Below are 19,698 nucleotides of genomic sequence, written 5' to 3'. Positions count from 1 at the left end.
TAACTCCTGTAAGAACATTTCAAGGAAAACCCAAAGAACATGTAAGCTGAATTATGATCCTCCTTTGGAGTGTCCTTGAATCATTGAGGTGTCTGAAACCTATATATAGTTTCTGAGAAAATAATCTTTTAAGAAATGTAGCACAGGGGCCAGCCGAGTGGCACGTTGGTTAAGAGTTGGCTTGGGATGCCAGCTCTGAGCAGCAGGGCTCCTGTCCGGATCCCACATGAGGGCCAGTGACGCTGCACCCTCTACAGCTAAGATGGTGAACAACAGCTCGACCTGGAGCTGGGCTGCTGTGAGGCGCCGGCGCTGGCATAGGCTGCAGTGGGGCTGGCTGGCAGCTGGCATGCATTTTCATGAGCTGCCCTGAGCCACCGTGAGCGGTTGTCCAATGGCCGGCAAACAACTGCCTCACCCGGGAAGAGCGCAATGATAATACCAACATGGGCCAGTGAAGGGATGTCCTCCACAACTAAACTGAAGAACAAAAAGGACAGCAACTTGTCTGTTCCCCTTCCCCCGATTCCCCAATGCTGTTCCCCTCCCCCAACTCCCCAATAAAATCTTTAAAAAAAAAAGAAATGTAGCACAGACCCTAACAATTTTTCAAAAGGTCCTTGGTGACATGAGACATCATGTGAGAGCAGCACATTGATTACTCAAGGGACCTATCTGATCCCCATTGGGTGTCAATGTGTGACAGCAGGTGACAGGAATAAATAGTGCTACTATTTGACCAGGAATAAATCCAGGGATCAGTGTACACATTTCACAGATTTTATTGAGATTCAGGAAGTCAAGTCAGTGGCAGGCGTGCTCACTGTCCCAGTTTACCCAGGCCTTCCGCTGCGTGGGTGACAGCATTTGTGACGGTGTGGGTCACTGACTCAGTGACTTCCTTTACCACTTTGTCGCCTGTCTCCTGAGCCTTCTTGAAGGCTTCGGCAATGGCTGTCAGGAAGAAAAGAATAATGTCTGGTGAGCAGAGTAAACATTTCAAGCCACTTGCTGGGCCAGTGTCACCTGGAGTGGCCTGTGGGACGTAGCAGTCTTCCTGGATCCTGCCCTGGAAGAGCCGCAATGGGATGGAGGGCAGCAGAGCTGGAGGAATGCACTCCAATTTTGTTTTCTTTCTCCCAATGACCTCCATTTCTTCAGCTATGAGTGAGGCTGAGCATCTGCTCATGGGTGTACTGCCTACTCAGGCTTCGTTTTCCTGTGAACTGCCTGTTTATATTATTCAGCCATTTATATATTCGGTTATTTCTACTACAGATATTTTTTCTAAGTTTGTGGTTTTCCTCTTGGCTTAACTGTTTGTTTTGTTTGTTTATTTGTTTATGAAGAATTTCAAATTTTATATTGTGAAATTTGCCTAGTATTTCCTTAATGGCTATTGGGTTTTCTGTCATAGTTAAAAGGTCCTCCCCTGTCTGAGATTGTGCCAAAATCTCTGTTCTTTTCTAACAGTTTAATAATTTCATGTATTTATAGTTAAGTCCTGGATCCACCTGGAATCTGTTTTGTCAAAAGGAATGAGGTATACATATGCTTTTTACATAGTTATGCTCACAGCACACATATACATATAAACATTAGGTAAAGATGTATTTATATAAATATATCATTTTATGTCTTAAATGTTTTGTCTCAGTATGCTACCACATAGTCTTTTGTAACATCATATTTTTGTTCTTCCTTTTTTTTTGTCTTTTGTTTTTCATTTGTGATTTTGTCTTCTTAACATTCCACAGAGAGGACTATCTAGTTGATTCTTGCTTCAACAAAGTTTGGTCTGTGGCCTCAGCATAGATAATTGCATACCAAGTGAAAGGGTGCAACATCCAGTCTGCTCAGTCAAGGAACGGGTTGCTCCCAGCACCTCCTTCCCTCCTTCCCTCCTTCTCTCCTTCCCTCCTTCCCTCCTTCCCTCCTTCCCTCCTTTCTTCCTTCCTGGCCCCACCATACCTTTCTCTCCAGCCTCCTTGGCGTGCTCCACCACCTCCTTTACCACTCCCTCCACAGCATGAACTGAAAAGATGAGACAATCCCAGAGTGAGCACAGTGCAAGCCAGCTGCTCCCCGTTGTGGGGTCCACACAGTGCTGGATATCTTGAATGGGGCTCTGGGGTCCCGCCCCAGCCAGGACAAGCTGGCTCACAGGAAGGAATCCCAGCTGGTTTCCTTCAGAGATTCAAGTGGGTCCTGGCTGCTGGGGAAAAAACTGAGTGAGCCAGACAAGGGCACAGGGCCCTCAATGCCCCTCAGCCTGGCAAGGTCTGAAATGCCTATGAGCAGGCCCTCCTGCCAGCTGGGAACCTGGCAGCAAGTCTAAGCTAGTTTCCCAAGTCACCACACCTCTCAGGTGTGCTGCTGTCCTGCCTCAAGCAAGATGGGGGCTGCAGCCAGAAAGCAAATCCCGACGCCTCCTCCAGCAAAACCAGTTCCCCAAAGCCATTCTTCCAACAGAGCGGGCTCTCTGCCCACCTAGGAGCTGTTTAACATTTGGGTGGTAGTGTGCTAGAATCGATCATCCTGGAGTCAGAAGAATTGGTTCTAACGCCCCCTCCACTGCTTGGTTCCTTCATCTATAGAATGGGAATAATACAGAACTCAGGAATTCAGGAGGAAAGAAGGCAGTCAACACAGCCAAGACTTAACCAATGGAACACAGACGAGCCAGCCGTTTAGAAAGAGCAGTAGGCTTAACCGTCAGACAGGTGGGACCTGGATTAGCCTCCCCAATACAGTTGATGTCTGCATACAAAAAAGGACTTCTGGGGACTTTGAAGACATTACAAACATCCTTTGTATAAACCCTGAACCTGGGAGCTTTGAACAGAATCAGACTTCGTGGTTTCTTAAATCTTTGCAAATTTAAATTTATGGTAAAAATAAAAATCCACCTTCCTTTTCCTGTATAGGATATTCAGAATAGGCTGCTTGGGTGTGGAAGGGCTCCCAGGTTTCCAGAGGGAAGGATTCAAGCCACTAGCTGCTCACCCAGCACCTGGGCTCTTCTCTGGCTCCCTGGGGCCGCCTCTGAGCTGGCCGCCTTCCTACCCTCAGCCACATGGAGTGATGGTTGTTTGAGGCAGTCAGCTCCTCCAGACTCCGTTCTGAGCTGCCCTCCTCAGCTCCTCAGCTTCCTCACCCCCCCCCTCCCCCGCCACACACACACCTCCATCCTATCTTTGTGTGACTGATCGCTGGGCCAAGGCCTGCCTCAAACCTGCTGAGATCAGTTTTGGGCAGGCCCCGTCGAGTCAGTCCCCAGTCCCCCAGCCTGAGGGACTAGCCCAGGTGGAAAGGAGCCTCAGGTCCTTACCAGCCTCCCCAGTGGCCTTCTCAGTGCGGTGGGCCAGGCCCTCAGCGGCAAGCTTGCCCAGTCCTCCTAGCATCGTGCAGCGACAGATGGTGACCGAGCAGGATGCTGGGGCCTGGACCAGTGTGCTTTTATAGATGCCTCTGATGCCTGGCTGGGCTTTAGGGCACCAACCCTCACCCCAGCCAAGTAGTAGGTCAGGCAGTGAGTCAGTGCAGGCGGTGGCAGAAGGAAGAGGCTGGGTGGGGCCACCCTAGCGCCCTGTCTGGGGCAGCCAGCACGTGAGGGAACCCGGCCCTCTCTGCACCTTGGGGAGGCCCTATGAGGTCAGCAGTGGGGATAGACAGGAGGTCAAGAGGTCCTGGAGGAGTAGAGAACCACCATCACCTGGGGAGGTGCTTCTGGCCTTAGCAAGAATTCTCAGAAAGCTGTTCTACTGGCCCCTGACACATCACATGCTTAGGGAGCCAGGCTGCCTCCCTAGTTACTCAGAATGGAGAGAGCTACCTTAAGCCCCATGCCACATACTACTTTTCTTAGTCACCAACCTGAGCCTCAGTTTCCTCATCTGTAAAATAAGGACAGCCATGCCTTCCTGGCTGTGTCATTGATCATTGGTGGGACTCATGCACATAAGCTCCTGGTAAACTTCTGTTCCTTCCTCCTCATCACTGATGTGACATGGAGAGGCCACTTGACAATGAGCCCTGACCAACTAGTGTGTAGGCCAAAGAGTAGATGGGGATATGAGGCTGCCTTGGAGCCAGAGGGCTGGGGGATGTGACCCCAATGGGCAGGAATCATCAAGGGAAAGTTCTCCAAGTCCTTGTTCATGCAGTCAGGCCTGAGGGAGGAGCCCAAGGCCACCTCCCCCATGCAGGCTCTCTCACCCTTCAGAGCTGCCCACGAGGGTGTGGCAGCACCTAACTAGTGTTTACCTGACCACAGGCCTTCTTGTTGTAGCCAAATACCAGAATATTCTGCTCAGGATGCCAGGGAAATGTTGTCGAGGGTGGGGGGGCTTCTGGGACATGGCTAGTAGGAATTAGGCTGACAGATACACAGGGACGTTCCCTGCACTCATCAAAGCCCCTTCTCTGTTTCCCCTGAGGTTGTGTGTGTCTTCCAGCCCACACAGGGCCCTTTCTCACCAGCCCCCACCCTGGGATACTCTTCACAGTCCCCCTCGCCTCAAGAGATCACCAGCCCCTCAACAGGCCCTTGTCAGGACTTGGCCACTCAACAGGTCTCTGGCCCCAGTGCCAGACTAGAGCTCAGCCCACCACAGCCTCTAGCTATGCTTTTCCCTTGCTGTCAGGCTGTTGCTGCCCTTACCACATCATTTCCCGCCCCACAAGACTCTGTTCCTCTTTAATGCATTGCCCTGCTGTGAGCACCCTGGCTCCAGGAACAATACACCATGGCCCCAGATCTCCAGGCAAGGCTGGGTCCAAACATGAATCCCAAATGTCCAACCGGGAAAAAACAAGAGACCTTGAGACACCAAGCTGCCCAAGACCAGACTTGGGCCCCAGACATTGGTGCTCTGTCCCAGGTCCTGGTCCACTTGGCCCTCCAGCTCCAGCACCTGTCCTCTCAGCCCAGCCCTTGGCTGCCTGATGATGGACTCTTTTCCAGTCCAAGACCCTTCTAGCCAGAGCTGGGTTCCTCTCTGAGGGATTGGGTTCAGGTGACTCCTACAAGGAACAACACTGCCAGCCTGGATGCAGTTGAGGATGACTCAGGTGGAAACCAGCCCATCTTGGAAAAGGCCTGGCCCATGCTGGGCCCCAGTGGAGCAGCCCTTGAACACAGGCACGCATGTCAGCTTGTCCTGAGTCAGAAGGTCAAGTCCAGGCCTTGGGGCAGGGAGAATCAGGCCTTGACAGGAGCCAACTAATTCTCCAAGTGGAATTTGCTCAACAACCCAGTTTGGCAAAGGACCAGCAGCCTGCATCAAGTGAAGGACAGTGAATTTTCAAATAGCAATTTTCCAACTTAGCAGTTACCAATTCTGAAAAAAGAAAAAAAGGACTTAAATACTTAGGGCTGTCTAGGGCCGGCTGAGTGGCTCAGTTGGTTAAGAGCTCGCTCAAGAGTTTGAGCTCTGAGCAACAGTGGTTCGAGTCAGCCCGAGCTGAGCAGCCGTGAAGCTGCCAACAGGTGGCAGGATGGCTCAGCTAAAAAAAAAAAAAAAATAAAATAAAATAAAATAAATACTTAGGGCTGTCTTATGTCTTAAGCATAATGGTTTCTTGTGTGATTTGAATAGGAGATAATATCATGAATGTCCCGAGTTTCATGATTGTCCATCCTGCCTATGCTTTCTCCAGCTTCTGCTTCATGGATTTGAGCTCACTGCATATACTGAGCCCACATCTCCCGCTCACATTGATCCATCTCAGCCACAGGGGAGCCAAGCCCAGGCTCCTGGAGACTTGGTATATCCGTCACCAAAGAAGGACTTCCCCATCGTGTCCACACCCACATAGTCATGGGTGTCAGTCAGTAGGATTCGACCTCCTACTGATATACCCCATCGGCTGAACCCAAGGGGCTGAGGCTGAGGGAGCCTGGGTGATGCAGTTCAAGAAGGCACGTTCCCAGGACGAGGGCAGGGAGGAACAGGTGGGGAGTAGATGTGAATTCTCTGTAAACAGAGAATACCAGCTCAGCCTGTCAGAATTCCAGGTCTGAAAGTAACATGGCATCAGTTTAATTCTAAATGGTCCCATTTCTTCTTCAAACTGAAGAAGTAGAAACAGGAGCAGGAGCCGGAGCAACAGGAGAAGGAGAAGAAGAGGAAGAGGGAAAAGAAGAAGGAGGGGAAGGAAGAGGAGGAGAAGAAGAGGAAGAAAGAAGAGTAGGGGAGTGGAGAAGGGGAAGAGGAAGAGGAAGAAGAAGAAAGCCCATCACCAACACACACACACACCAAACTTCAGAGAAACTAGGTGAGTGGGAAACCACAGGGGTGGGTTGGGGGCGTCAGTCTCAGATGTTGCCAAGCAACAATCAGTCCCAGGAGGAGACAAGCCTCGAACTGAGAACTCCCTGGGACAGAGCTAAGACGTGGGGAGATGAAGAAGAAGAGACAGGTGACCAAGGAAGTCCAGAGTGTGTCAGATCTGAGAGTACCACCTTCCCAGACAGAAGGGAGTCCTTGGGAAGGCAAGGACTGACTGAACCCCTGGAGGCTGTAACTGGGAAAAGGAGGCTGCCCGTAGAATCTTCCCACCGTCAGTGGGGTCCTGAGAGGTGGAGGGGTCACCACTATACAGGTGAGTCCAACACTTTTGTGAAAGAAGCACAGATTCCTGAGCAAAGGAGCCTGGGTGACTCCCCTGGCCTCACACCCTCTCCAGAGGAATCTCCCTCTGATATCTGGGAAACTCACTTCAGATTTGAACTTCAGATTCCTGACAGCCGCCAACACATTATGAATACAATGGTTTTATGAATGATAGGGTAGGTTTCTGTCTTCCAAATCAATGTTAATTGAGTTACAAAAATAGTATAGTTTCCATATCTTCCTCACGCAGCCTCCCCTGATGTTAACATCTTACATAGCCACAATAAAATGATCAAAACTAGGGAATTAACATTAGCATGTTTAGCTAAATTAAATGTAAAATTATTTAATTAAATAATATGTTGAAATAAATTTAAATTATTTCAATTAGCTAAACTAAAGATCTTATTGGAATGTCACCAGTTTTTCCACTAATGTTCATTTTCTGTCCCAGAATTCTATCCAGAATCAAACACTGCATTTAGTTATTGCTCCTTAGTCTCCCGCAGTTATGTAAGACTGCGATAACAGTTCCTCCATTTTTCCTTGTCCTTCATCATCTTGAGTCTTTTAACCAGTACTCATCAATTATTTTGTCAAATGTTTCTTATTTGTATTTGTCTGATGTTTTCTCATGATTGAACTGAGGTTATGCATTTTGGGCAAGAATACCACAAAAATGATGTTGTATCCTTTCCAGTGCATCATATCACAGGATTCCTGATGTTGATATATCTTATTACTAATGATGTTAACCTTGATCATTTGATTAAGGAGGTCTCTGCTGGGTTTCTCCACAGTAAAGCTACTCTCTTTCCTTTCTAGTTAATAGACATCTAAGAAGAGATACTTTGAGACTATACAAATTGTTTCTCTTCGAACTTAAAAATTATGTGGTACAATACACATAGCATAAAATTTACTCTTATTTGTAAGTGTACAGTTGAGTAGTGTTAACTATTCATATTGTTGTGCAACGAATCTCCAGAACTTTTTCATTTTGCAAAACTTAAACTCTATACCCATCAAATAACTCCCCATATCCCTATCTCCCTAGTCCCTGGCAACCACCATTCTACTTTCTGTTTCTATGAGTTCGACTATTCTGTTGGCCTCATATAAGTGAAATCATATAGTATTTGTCTTTTTGTAATTGACTTATTTCACCTAGCATAATGCTCTCAAGGCTCATCCACATTGTAGCATGTGTCAAAGTTCCCTTCCTTTTCATGGCCGAACAATATTCCATTGTATGTCTATGCCACATTTTGTTTATCCATTCATCCATCAGTAGACATTTAGGTTGCTTTTACTTTTTGGCTATTGTGAACAATGCTGCTATGATCATGGGTTACAAACCTTTTTTCAAGACCTTACCTTCAATTCTTTGGGATATATACCCAGAAGTGCTATTGCTGGATCACATGGTAATTCTGTTTTTAATTTTTTGAGGAACCGCCATAATGTTTTGTACAACAGCTGCATCATTTTGCATTCCCACCAGCAATGAACAAGGGTTCCAATTTCTCCACATCCTTGACAACACATGTTGTTTTCTGTTTTTTTGTTTTGTTTTGTTTTGTTTTGTTTTGCTTTGATAGCAGCCATTCTAATGGGTGTAAGGTGATATCGCATTGTAGTTTTGATTTGCATTTCCCTAATGATTAGTGATGTTGAGCATCTTTTTATGTGCATATCAGCCATTTGTATATTATCTTTGAAGAAATGTCTATTCAAGGTCTTTATTAATTTTTAATTATAATTTTTTTATTGTTAAGTTTAGGAGTTCTTTACATATTCTGGATATTAACCTCTTCTCAGATATGACTTGCAAATATTTTTTCCCATTCCATAGGTTGCCTTTTCTCTTGTTGGTGTGTCCCTTGATGCACAGAAGTTTTTAATTTTGAAGCAGTTCAATTTATCTAGTTTTTCTTTTATTGCCTGTGTCTTCAGTGTCATAACCAATAATAAACTACTGCCAAATCCAATGTCATCAAGCTTTCTCCCTATATTTTCTTCTAAATACGTCTTACATTTATATCTCTGATCCATTTTGAGTTAATTTTTGTATATGGTCCAAGGTAAGTGTTCAGCTTCTTTCTTTTGCATGTGAATATCCAGTTTCCCCAAAAACATTTGTTGAAAAAAATTGTACTTTTCCTATTTAATGGTCTTGGCAGTTTTGTAAAAATCATTTGACCTCTCCTCAAACCTTTGCACATTAATTTTAGCATTTATCAGTGGATCTTATTTCTGGTAATTATTTCTGGTATTTGCCTAATGATGATTCACTATTTCCCCTTTCCTTCTACATTAATTAATTAGAATTCTACTGTAAGAGTTGTCCCTTCTCCACATTTACTTATTATTTACTTACATCAGTATGGATTCATGAATAGAATATTTATCTTATCCTATGGGTTAAAACCTAATACTATCATTATTTATTTTTTGCTCAAATTAGTCCAGCTTGTGCCATTAGAAGCTCCTTCAGGTTGGCGCCTGTGTTTTCCCTACAAGCTTCCATCTTTTCTTTTCTTTTTTCTTTCTTTCTTTCTATCTATCTATATCTATATCTGCCTGTCTATCTATCTATCTATCTATCTATCTATCTATCTATCTATCTATCATCTATCTTAACATTTCCTTACTTTCTGGCACTGCAAGGATGTTCCAAGCTGATTTTGTATTTTCCCCACCCCAGTCCTACAATCAACTACTTCTTCTCAGAGCCCTGGTTCCTTTTATTAGAAAAGGGTATTTAGAGATCAAGATCTGGGTGATAGGAGTGCTCATTGCTACTGGGATGTCGTTGCTTCTAGGAACTCTCAGCAGATAGATCTAGGAAGTATACGTATGTATTTACACACTACACATACACGCACGGTGCCAAAAAAAGTACACACATTTTAAAAAAGGAAAAAACTGTATTAAAATTGTAGTACAATGAATGACGCTAGTATTTATTTGATTAACACCATATTTTGAGCAAATGTCATACTATACATTGCTACCGTAATTCAATTCAACTTTGAAAAGTAATACATAGATAACATTTCTTAAAGTGTGTACATTTTTTTGGCAGCCCTGGTATACAGACGCCCTCCCTTATCCACGGTTTCACTTTCCATGGTTTCAGTAACCCACAGTCAACCTTGGTACAAAATATTAAATGGAAAATTCCAGAAACAAACAATTCATAAGTTTTAAATTGCACATCATTCTGTGTGATGAAATCTCACACCATCCCACTCCATCCCATTGGACATGAGTCACCTGTTTGTCCAGCATATCCACACAAGGGTACTGATGCTGGCAATTCGGATATGCCAAAGAGAAGCCATAAAGAGCTTCTTTAAGTGAAAAGATATGTGTGTATAAGAAAAACATAATATACATTGGGTTCAATATTCTCTGTGGTTCAGGCATCCACTGTGGGTCTTGGAATATATCCCCTGTGGATAAGGGGGGACTACTGTACATAAATTCTGGTATATATATTTTTTCAGAACTACTAACTCACAATCCTATAGAAACACATTTACTGACTAGATTACAGAATTTTCTACAGTTCTTTTTGCCTTTAGCCTTACAGAATCCAGTCAACACAGTCATATGCCACATAATGACATTTTGGTCAGTGACAGACCACATATACGATGATGGTTCCATAAGATAGTAAAGGAGCTGAAAAACTTCTATCGCCTAGTGACATCACCATCGTAACATCATAGTGCAATGCGTTACTCATGTGCTTGTGGTGATGCTGGTGTAAATAAACCTACTGCTCTGCCAGTTGTATAAAAGTATAGCACATACAATAATGTACAGTACATAATACTTGATAGTGATAATAAATGACTACACTACTGGTTTATATATTTACTATATCATACTTTTATCATTATTTTACAGTGTACTCTTTCTACTTGTAAAAAAAGTTTGCTGTTAAACAGTGTGCCGTGTTACACCAACAGCAACCTCATACATCTCGTGTTTAATGCATTTCTTGATTGCATCATTTTCTCTTGTGCTTGATTTAATCTCATATTGCTCTGTACAGTAGCATGCTGAACAAACTTGTAACCTAGGAGCATTAGGCTACACCACACAGCCTGGGTAAGTAGTAGGCTATACCATCTAGGTCTGTGTAAGCACACTCTACAATGTTCGTACAATGAAGAAATTGCCTAACAGCACGTTTCTCACAGCTTACACCGTCATTAAGTGACACATGACTGTATACTATTTTCCAAAGCTACTTAGTTTCTTTCTTTTTTTCCCCCCTTTTAGTGTGGTCATTTTCTTCATTTGTAATAGAGTTAGGATCATTTATTAGTGTTTGTATTCCATTTGGGGATCCCTCTCTACCACATTCTAGTTGATTTTAGTACTTGGGGGTATGCAAAACATTGCTATGGTTCTTCAAGTAAGAACAACACAAAAAGATATACTCAGAGAAGTGTCACTCTCTTCTCATCTCTGCTACACTGTCCCCATTCCCCCTTTCTTTCCACTAGCTTCCCACCTGCCCCCTATAAGTAACCAATCCTCCTGGATTCTGGTTTATCCTTCCTGCATTTTCTTTCCATAAATTTGTAGATATGTGTATTTTCTTACATCTTCCTTCTTTCTTTATAAGAAAAACAGCATACCATACGAGGTCAGACAATTAAGTTCACGAACTCATCCTAGAAAAAGTGCTACATACCTTATTGCTGAATATCACTATGGTTACCTTCAAAGTACTCCCCTTGGGAAGCTATGCACTAATGCTAGTGCCTAATTCACCCTTCAAATCAATTTTGGAACTCTTTTTCTGGAATGGCCATCAGAGATGTTGTCGTATTACTCTTGATTTCCTGAATGTCATCAAAACGTCTTCCTTTCAATATTTCCTTTATCTTTGGGTAAAGAAAGAAGTCATTGGGGGCCAGATCAGGTGAGCAGGGGAGGGTGTTCCAATACAGTTATTTGTTTACTGGCTAAAACTCCCTCACAGACAGTGCCATGTGAGCTGGTGCATTGTCGTGAAGCAAGAGCCATGAATTGTTGGCAAAAAGTTCAGGTCGTCTAACTTTTTCACACAGCCTTTTCAGCACTTCCAAATAGTAAACTTGGTTAACTGTACAGTGGGTACAAATTCATAATGAATAATCCCTCTGATATCAAAAAAGGTTAGCAACATCACTGCAACAAGTTCACGAACTTAATTGTCAGACCTCATAGAAGTTCTTTTGCACTTCACTTTTTTCTACATAACAGTAAAAATATACTACTATTTTTTAAATATGAAAAAGAATACCAAAACTACATTGCATATGAAGAAATTCCACCAGAAAAGTTTACCTCAAAGAAGGCACATGAAAATTATTACTTAAAATGAATTAAATTCTAATACTTAAAAGAAGACAATAAAGCATTAGTAATTATGAAGAAGACTGTATAACAGAAATACCAGCATTCTGGGATAAGATGGCAAACAACAGGTCTAGGCAGAATAGGAACTTACATATCTCAGGAATAAAACAGAAGAAAAAAGATAAAATAAACCATTGCAGAAACATAGACTAAACTATAAGGAGCAGCCTATGGAATAGAAATGAAAAAAGAAAAAGAATAATATTAACCCTCTGTTGGGCGCAACTGATCTCACAGATTCATTGCACACAAAATTTCAAATATCTAACAGTTAACTTAAGAATCATGACTCATCGCTTCCGTATCTTCCCCCTCTACCGTAACCTATTGCCAGTCGTGTTTGTGACTTAGTACAGTAAAGATGTATTTCATAGCAGCATCTTTAATCTCACAAATTCATTGAGCCTATTTGAGATATTTTTTTTTCTCAACATATTTTTTTGTATAGTACCATCCTTTCAGACATTCCAGAAAGAGATTGTAAGTATAGTTTTATTATTGAAACTTAGTAATTAGGTATTTTATTTTCTAATTAATCTGACAGACTCCTTGCACCTGCTTAGGGTAATATTTTTCCTTTGTAGGTTTTACCTTCTAAAATGGCTCAACCTCAAAGATTTTATAATCCAGATGACCCGAAAGATGATGAGATATTGCTACAGATGTTGATGCAATCTGATAATGATGAAAATGAACTTGAATATGAAGCCGAAAGTGACAGATGGTGACGATCAAGTTCAAGAACGAGACCAAAATTCTGACACTGAGCAAGAAAGTTCTCCTTCAGAAAGCGATCAAGAAAGTAGTAATGAAGGAATAGATGAATATTTTATTGGGGAAGATAAAATAACCAAATGGAAAAAAATTTGTCACAGCGTGTAAAAAACAGACCACAAAATATTTTAGGGTGTTCGCCAGGTGTTGTGGGATCTGCCAAACAGGCCAAAACTAATCACGAATGTTGGAACTGTTTCATAAATAAGGAAACATGGACATCATCGTTCAGCATACAAATGAGTATATTGTAAAAATTGGGTCACAATACTCTCAAGAGAGAGATGCAAAATGTACAGACCATGTCGAAATGAAAGTATTTTTAGGGCTGCTATATCTGGCAGATGTACTGCACAGTAATAGGCAAAGCTTATACTGAATTTATGTAATAAACATATATTGTTTGTATTTTGTGGCAAATTAAAATTTCATCCTGAATAAATAATAAGCATGCTTACACGTTATTTTCATTCAATTTCAATTTAAGTAAATAAATGTCATACACGCATCTAGTAGATGCATTGCGCCCAAACTCTTAACTTTTGCATTGCCCCCAATGGAGGGTTAAAGAGATACACAGTGTTTGGGAAACAATGGCAGATCTGGACACTAAGTAGAAGAAAACTTCAGACCCATAACTGGAATTCCCAAAGAAGCAAGTTAAGCAATGCAATAGAGCAAATATTTTGAAATACAATTAATAAATATTCCTAGGGGACGGCCGAGTGGCTCATTTGGTTAAGAGCGCAAGCTCTAGGCAACAGGGTCGCCAGTTTGATTCCCACATGGGCCAGTGAGCTGCACCGAGCCAAACTGCCACTGAGCTGCCAACAAGTGGCAGGATGGCTCAGCTGGTGAGAGCACCTGCTCCTAACTACAACAAGGTTGCTGATTTGACTCCCGCAGTGGATGGTTGCGCCCACCTGCAACTAAGACTGAACATGGCACCTTGAGCTGAGCGGCCGCTAGCTGCCGACGGGCAGCCAGATGGCGACTGCACTTGAAGCTGAGCTAGCTGTGCCCTCCACAACTAAGACTGAAGGACAACAACTTGGCTGTTCCCCTTCCCCAATTCCCCAACACTGTTCCCCTTCTCCAATGCTCCAATAAAATCTTTTTAAAAAAAGAAAGAAAAAAAGAAAGAAAAGAAAAAAATATATTTCTGAAATAAAAGAAATCTAGACTCAATATTGAAAAGGCAAATTGCATACTAGGGAAAATGAATCAGAGCAATCATCACTGAAACAAACCCCAGCAAACTCATTGTACTTGAAAGATAGAGACAGTCAGCCAGAAAGATCATGTCACTGTTTAGAAATTTCGGTGAATTAGAAATCAGACTTCTAGGGACTGCTCAGCCTTCTGTGCAAGAGATCAGCAACACTTAGAAGATACTTAAGGAAAATAGTGCAAACCGTAAATTTCAAACCTTATATAGACCAAGAATACCACACATTTAAGAACTCAGAATATGGTTCACATGAGCCCTTCTTTTTTTTTTTTTTAACTTTTTAACATTTTTTTTTAAATAGAAAATGCCATACACAAAAGTAGGAAATGATGAACCCTTGTGAACACATTACAATAACCCAAGGGGCCTAGCTATAACAATTATCAACTCAAGCCCAGATGTCTTCTCAGGTCATCTGTAAATATCTCAATATTGAGGAAATTTCTAGAGGACTAACTCCAACCAACCAAGAGACAGCAGAAAATATTTCAGCAAAAAGAATGGCAGAGAGCTTTCAACATCTTCAGTTGCAGATCTAAGACAAAACAAGGAGTGGCTCAGAGTAGAGGAATGGAATGTAGATGCTACATGTTTTCATAAAGTAGAAATGAGGCCACAGACCAAAAAAAGAAAAAGAAAGAAAGGGGAGCACTCTTGTTCCTAAGAAAACTAAGAAGCCATGAAAACTCAGAGTAAGTTCCATTTACAAATATAAATGCTGAATATGTCTGTTAAATAAAATACAAGAGCAGAGATAATAAATTATAACCAACTTTCAATTTCCTGTGTTAATTAAGGGAGACTGTTGTGGATAATCAAACACAGCAAATAAATTTTAAAACATCAAAAAGCGGGGGTCGGGTTGGGGGGAGAGAAGGTAGCAAGTAGAAAACTCTGCCCCTTGTCTCTTATGTAATTTGATGTAATCAGAGCTGAGAAGTCCAGTGGAACCAAAATGTAATGCTAAGTGATTGTGTTTGGCTAGCTGGGAAATTAGAATTTGGAGAATTGGGAATTTGGGGGGAAATTGCTAATGAAAGAGTTAACCTTTGGAGACTTGACTGAGACCCAACAGGTATAATGGCCACAGCTGTCTCCTCTTCAGTCTGTGCTCAACTAGCTTTCTGAACCTCCTGGACACAGGCCCGGCCTCCTATAGGCTTCCATGGGGTCCCCTGGCACCATGCCCACTGTGCCCCAGACATCGGGCAAAAGACAGGTCCCACCTGGCCCTGCACCTCAGGACCCACAATGTTGGGAGAACAGAGGCACACAGAAACAGGTATTTGCACAGTGCCAAGGGAGCGCCAGCTGCACGGGGTGGGAGGTCGTGTAGAAGGGGCCACACTGAACAGATGGCGCCATGGTGACTCTGACAACGTGTGAACTCATTGTTATCCCATAGGAGAACCAAAGGACACTTACTCCCGCATTCATTTAGCAGATCTTGGCAGAGCACCACTCTAGGCAGGGTGTGCACCAAGCAGTAGAAGGGCCTTGGTTGCAGCCTTGTGGACAGCCATCATAGAGATGCGCACAGGAAAGTATCACTGTGGAAAAGAAGTACAGAGCTGGTGAGAACATAGCAGCAGTGGCTGGACCCATTCTGAGTGGTTGTGTGCTGGGGGCTGTTGGAGAAGCTGAGTCCTGAAGGAAGAAAAAGCAGGAGCCACCTGGACAAGGGTGATTTATGGGGGAGGATGGAGAGCATTCCAGGCAGAAATAAACAGCATATGCAAAGACTCTAAGGCAAGCGGGGCACGATGTCAAGGGAAATGAAAAACAAGTCCATGTGGCTGAGGCAGAGAGCAGAAGGTGTTGTGAGAGGAGTTTGGGGAGGTGGGTAAGACCAGTAAGTGAAGGACCTTGGCATCCAGGCAACATCAGGAGAATTTAAACTTTTGTTTGCAACAGAGAAACTAATACACAGTGCCTCAACTGGTGAGGAATCTGCATCCTCTCATCTAGCGTGTGGCAGCTGCAGGATTGACTTAGGAACTGAATAAAGCAGGCCCAGACCCAGGTTCTTTCTATATTTCTGCTTTGCCCTAATCAAGAAGTTGGCTTTTCCTTAGGCTTGTTCTTCCTATGGTGACAATGGCTGCCACAGTTCTAACCATCATTTTCAGCCACAAATATGTCTGTTGGAAAAGGAGGGACTGCTTCTTCATTTTTTGTTTGTTTGTTTTTAGGATGAAAAACCTTTCCGAGAGGCCTCCTGGCCCTCAGACCTGACCTTTCCTCCTTTTGGCCAGAGCTGGGTCACATACCCATCCATCCCTAAGGCAATCACTCAAGAGAACTGAAGACAAATGGGATTTCTCCCTTAGGGGAGGGGTGCACACCAGAAAAGGTGTGAGGGATCTGCCAGTCTGGGCTAGGCTGCCTCCCGGCATGGTGCCAGGTGGTCTCTCCCCACCCTGGCAGACTGCTCCTGGAGCTGCTGGAAGCGCCCCCCCACACTACTCCAGGTGTCTCTTCAAGGACCTTCCCTCTGAGCCAAGTTAGGCAGCCTTGGCCCATTTTGCAGACTAGGGGAAGCCTTTTGGGAACATCAACAAGGAACCAAGCATAGAAGTGGGCTCAGCCTTAGGGTGAGGGTGGGAGATGCTGAGGGTGAGAGGGAGGAACCTGTTGGGCACTTGGGAGGGCATCTCAGATTGGAGAAGTGAAAAGTCACTTTAGCAGATGTCGCCCACAAGGCGCTGTGGCAGTGGTGCGGGTGTGGGGGGAGCTACACTGTCACCTGCTGGCAGGCGGTGGAAGGCCTCCCCGAAAGCCAGCCCTGAGTCCGCGTGCGAAGGAAAGACAATGCTTTTCTCTCTCCATCTTCCCAGAACTGGCAATATCGTGTAATCAATATCGTGAATTGAAACGGCATGACTATGTATTTATGTACTCGGCTAGAAGCAAACTAGATCATTATGATGGAGGGAATAACGTTTGCAAAGAGGTGGCAGTGGGGAAGAGGAATGGGGCATCACCAGCCCAGGTGTGGCAGGGGGTTCGGATGATAGTGGCTGCAGGAGCCAGGGTTGGGCCTTATCCTGTGGCATCTGTGAGTCACCCATCAGCAGGGCGTACCGAGGGCTGGTGTCACGTGCTGGGACCCGTGCTAAGGGATGGGAAGAAATTAGGTTTGCCAGAACCCTAGGCCCGACAAACATTCACGCCTTCGTAAAGGGGCAGAGGTGCGCCTGCACCCGGGAGCGAAAACGTGCATGACAGAGGATTCTCACTCACACGCGAACAAGCACACTGGCCGGTCCCGTGCCTCACGCCCACGTGCACGACCCCGTGCTTTGCAGGCCCTTCCCAAGAGGCGTGTCGTGGGCGGAGCCCCTCCTGGCGGCCACGCCCCAAATTGCAAGTCCAGCGGGTGGGGCCCGGTCTTCCGGTCGGGTGCTCGCCCTGCCGGGTGACTCACGGCTGGATGAGGCCCGCACACAAACACCTCGCGGGACGGGTGGGGGTAGCTAGGGCGGGGACGCCGGTCCCTGAGACTCTACGTCGTCCCCGCGAGCTCCCGTCGCCTGAGGTCCTCACGGGCGCCAGGTCCTAGGAAGCACGCGTGTTTCGAGCCTCCCCACGCAGCTCGTGGGGTGTGTGTGTGGGGGGGCGGGGGAAACAGTACCTCCGGCCCTTGGAGCTCCGTCCCCAGCCCAGAGCTGAAACCCTCGAGCATCTGGGGACTGAATATTCCCCTCCTTAGAAGGACCGGGTTCCTGGAGTTGGAAAAGCCAGGATGGCTCCTGAATTGAGCTGGGAAGGGGCACCTACCTAGATGGGGGTTGAGCTTCGGATATATGGGAGCATCTGGATACGCGATTGAGACGTTGGGAAACAAATTCTTGAACAGTGGGTATGGGTTTCCGATATGGAACGCCAGGACTCAGGATGTGAGGGCTGGGTTTCTGATATGGCGGTTCTGCTCTTGGTGAGGGAGGACTGGGCCCATCTTGGGGGAAAACACGAAGTGGACACAGGGTAGGAACATGTGTTTTAATGAGGCGTTTAGGCCAAAGGGGCAGCCACTGACCACAGCTCAGGGCCTGGAGGGGAGTCACCCATGGCTCCCTTCTGTCATTTCAGGAGGCCTAATTTTTTCCCAAAGCCCGAGAAAGTATCAGAGGCCTGGTTAGCAGTCTTGTCGATGGTTTCCTGGGTAGATTTGGTCACCTGGTCCATGGCTGGGGAAGGAAAGGAGAGGGCAGGTGAGGGTGGGGCCCTGGGGAACCAGAGCCATGCAGAGTTAGCCTGGCCTGGGTCTCCCTCCCTGGAAGCAGTGTGGGCAGAGGGGCTGCAGAGGACAGCGTGTGCCTGGGCAAGGGCTGGGTGGGGTGGGGAGTGTTGGGGCTGCCCACCCTCTTGCCCCCCTCCCCAGAGTCCCACCAGACCTTTCTGCCCTGCCTCTGTGGCCTGATCCACCACTTGCTGAGCCGCTGCTCCGGTCGCAGTCACTAAAAGAGAGATTTAGTTTTTAGCCCCTGTTGAGGCACCATGGACCACAGGGGGCCCCCCATTGCCCCCTACCCCTATCTGTTCTCTAGAGTAGTCTGTCCTATAGGCCATAGGGACGGACGGATGCCAACAAGGGAAAACCCCTTGATGAAGGCCACCCAGACCCTGAGAGGCATGAGTTCTCCTTCCCAGGCCTCGGGGCTGTTCTTGTTTATTTATAACTTGGGGCCCCTCCCTTCCAGACTGCTTCAGTCCTATCACCAGGATGGCTGAGAAAAGGAAGGGTAGAGCAGGGCGAGGCCAGGCTGGAACTGGCATCTGGGCTGTGGCTGCTGCCGCTGGGCATGCCCCAGGAAGAATCCTGCTCCCTTTAACAACTTTCCCCACAGATGCCTGAATTGCCTGATTTCTTACCTTTAATGCACACTCAATGCACTGGGGCCTCTACTTTTTGCAAGGCCCTCTCACCACCTTGGTTTTCCTGTGCCTCACCCCAAAGGGCACATAGCAGTGATGCCAATGCCTCCATGGGCAGGCAGCTTAAGGCATTAGGAACAAAGTGCATAAAGGAGGTGAAACTTCCAAGGCCAGGCCATCTCCTCTGGACCAGAGTTTGTACCTGTGGTGAACAGCGTTTCAGGGGCCTTTGGTGGGCAGACAGGTGGCTCTGGCCTCCAGAGACCTGACTCATCCTTGCTGCTGAACAGGAAAGGGCCTGCCTTACCCACACCCTGCGATCCTTGTCTGACATAGCCAGCTCCACATAGCCTTTGAACCCAGCTTACAGATGAAGAAAGTGAGGTCCAGAAGGAAGGGCCCTGTACATAGAGGCTTCCTAGTAGCGTTTTAGTCTCAGAGGTGCAACTAACTGTGGGCTTTCCTTGGGGCATTGGTGAAGGAGGGGGTTGGTTGGGTATTGTCTGTTGACTGGGATATGTGCAGGACTGATTGGGAGCAGCAGTCCCAAGGGAGAATGAGCTGGGACTAGAAGAGCTGACACTGGTGGGCCCTGGGGTCACCTCACATCTTCCCCCCATTCCATCCATCCACCCCCAACTGTGTAACCTCAGGTCAGAGGAGGTGGAGAAACTAAACCTGGAGACTTGCCCTGTTGGGGTGAGGGTGGGAAGGCCCTCTGGGTGAGGACTTACAAGTAAGGAAACATTTTTTGCCGAGGGGGGGGGCGGGGGG

At 45.6% G+C, this 19,698-nt stretch overlaps 2 protein-coding genes across 3 annotated transcripts in view; both read right to left on the bottom strand.

Annotated features, from left to right (window-relative positions):
• Nucleotides 1-545: 545 nt before the first annotated feature.
• Nucleotides 546-17,570, bottom strand: LOC109392196 (protein FAM25C-like). Of its 2 annotated transcripts, none has more exons than XM_019660463.1 (3): nucleotides 3,332-5,372; nucleotides 1,972-2,034; nucleotides 546-954 (listed from the first exon to the last, which is right to left on the bottom strand). In XM_019660463.1, the coding sequence occupies exons 1-3, from the start codon at nucleotides 3,402-3,404 to the stop codon at nucleotides 821-823; spliced, it is 270 nt and encodes an 89-aa protein (XP_019516008.1). In that variant the 5' UTR covers nucleotides 3,405-5,372; the 3' UTR covers nucleotides 546-820. The 2 variants fall into 2 exon arrangements, 1 of the variants encoding a protein (XP_019516008.1); XR_002126013.1 differs by lacking the exon at nucleotides 3,332-5,372 and adding an exon at nucleotides 15,472-17,570 and having other exon boundaries at nucleotides 927-954.
• Nucleotides 17,571-18,033: 463 nt separating this feature from the next.
• ADIRF (adipogenesis regulatory factor) overlaps nucleotides 18,034-19,698 on the bottom strand; it is a 2,311-nt gene continuing 646 nt past the window's right edge. The window contains exons 2-3 of the mRNA XM_019660513.1: nucleotides 18,444-18,506; nucleotides 18,034-18,236 (exon numbers count right to left, since the gene is read on the bottom strand). Coding sequence (XP_019516058.1) covers nucleotides 18,130-18,236; nucleotides 18,444-18,506 — 170 coding nt within the window. The 3' untranslated portion in view covers nucleotides 18,034-18,129. The remainder of the gene's footprint in view (nucleotides 18,237-18,443; nucleotides 18,507-19,698) is intronic.

This window comes from Hipposideros armiger, unplaced genomic scaffold (genome assembly GCF_001890085.2).
Source record: "Hipposideros armiger isolate ML-2016 unplaced genomic scaffold, ASM189008v1 scaffold_319, whole genome shotgun sequence".
In the NCBI taxonomy this organism is placed as follows: domain Eukaryota; kingdom Metazoa; phylum Chordata; class Mammalia; order Chiroptera; family Hipposideridae; genus Hipposideros; species Hipposideros armiger.
This window is presented reverse-complemented; position numbering and strand designations above follow the sequence as displayed.

Coding starts and splice junctions, on each gene's coding strand:
- LOC109392196 (XM_019660463.1), bottom strand. CDS start 3,404: ATGCTAGGAGGACTGGGCAAGCTTGCCGCTGAGGGCCTGGCCCACCGC. Junction 2,035..3,331: donor GAAGGCCACTGGGGAGGCTG/GTAAGGACCTGA, acceptor TCATCTTTTCAG/TTCATGCTGTGGAGGGAGTG. Junction 955..1,971: donor CAAGGAGGCTGGAGAGAAAG/GTATGGTGGGGC, acceptor TCTTCCTGACAG/CCATTGCCGAAGCCTTCAAG.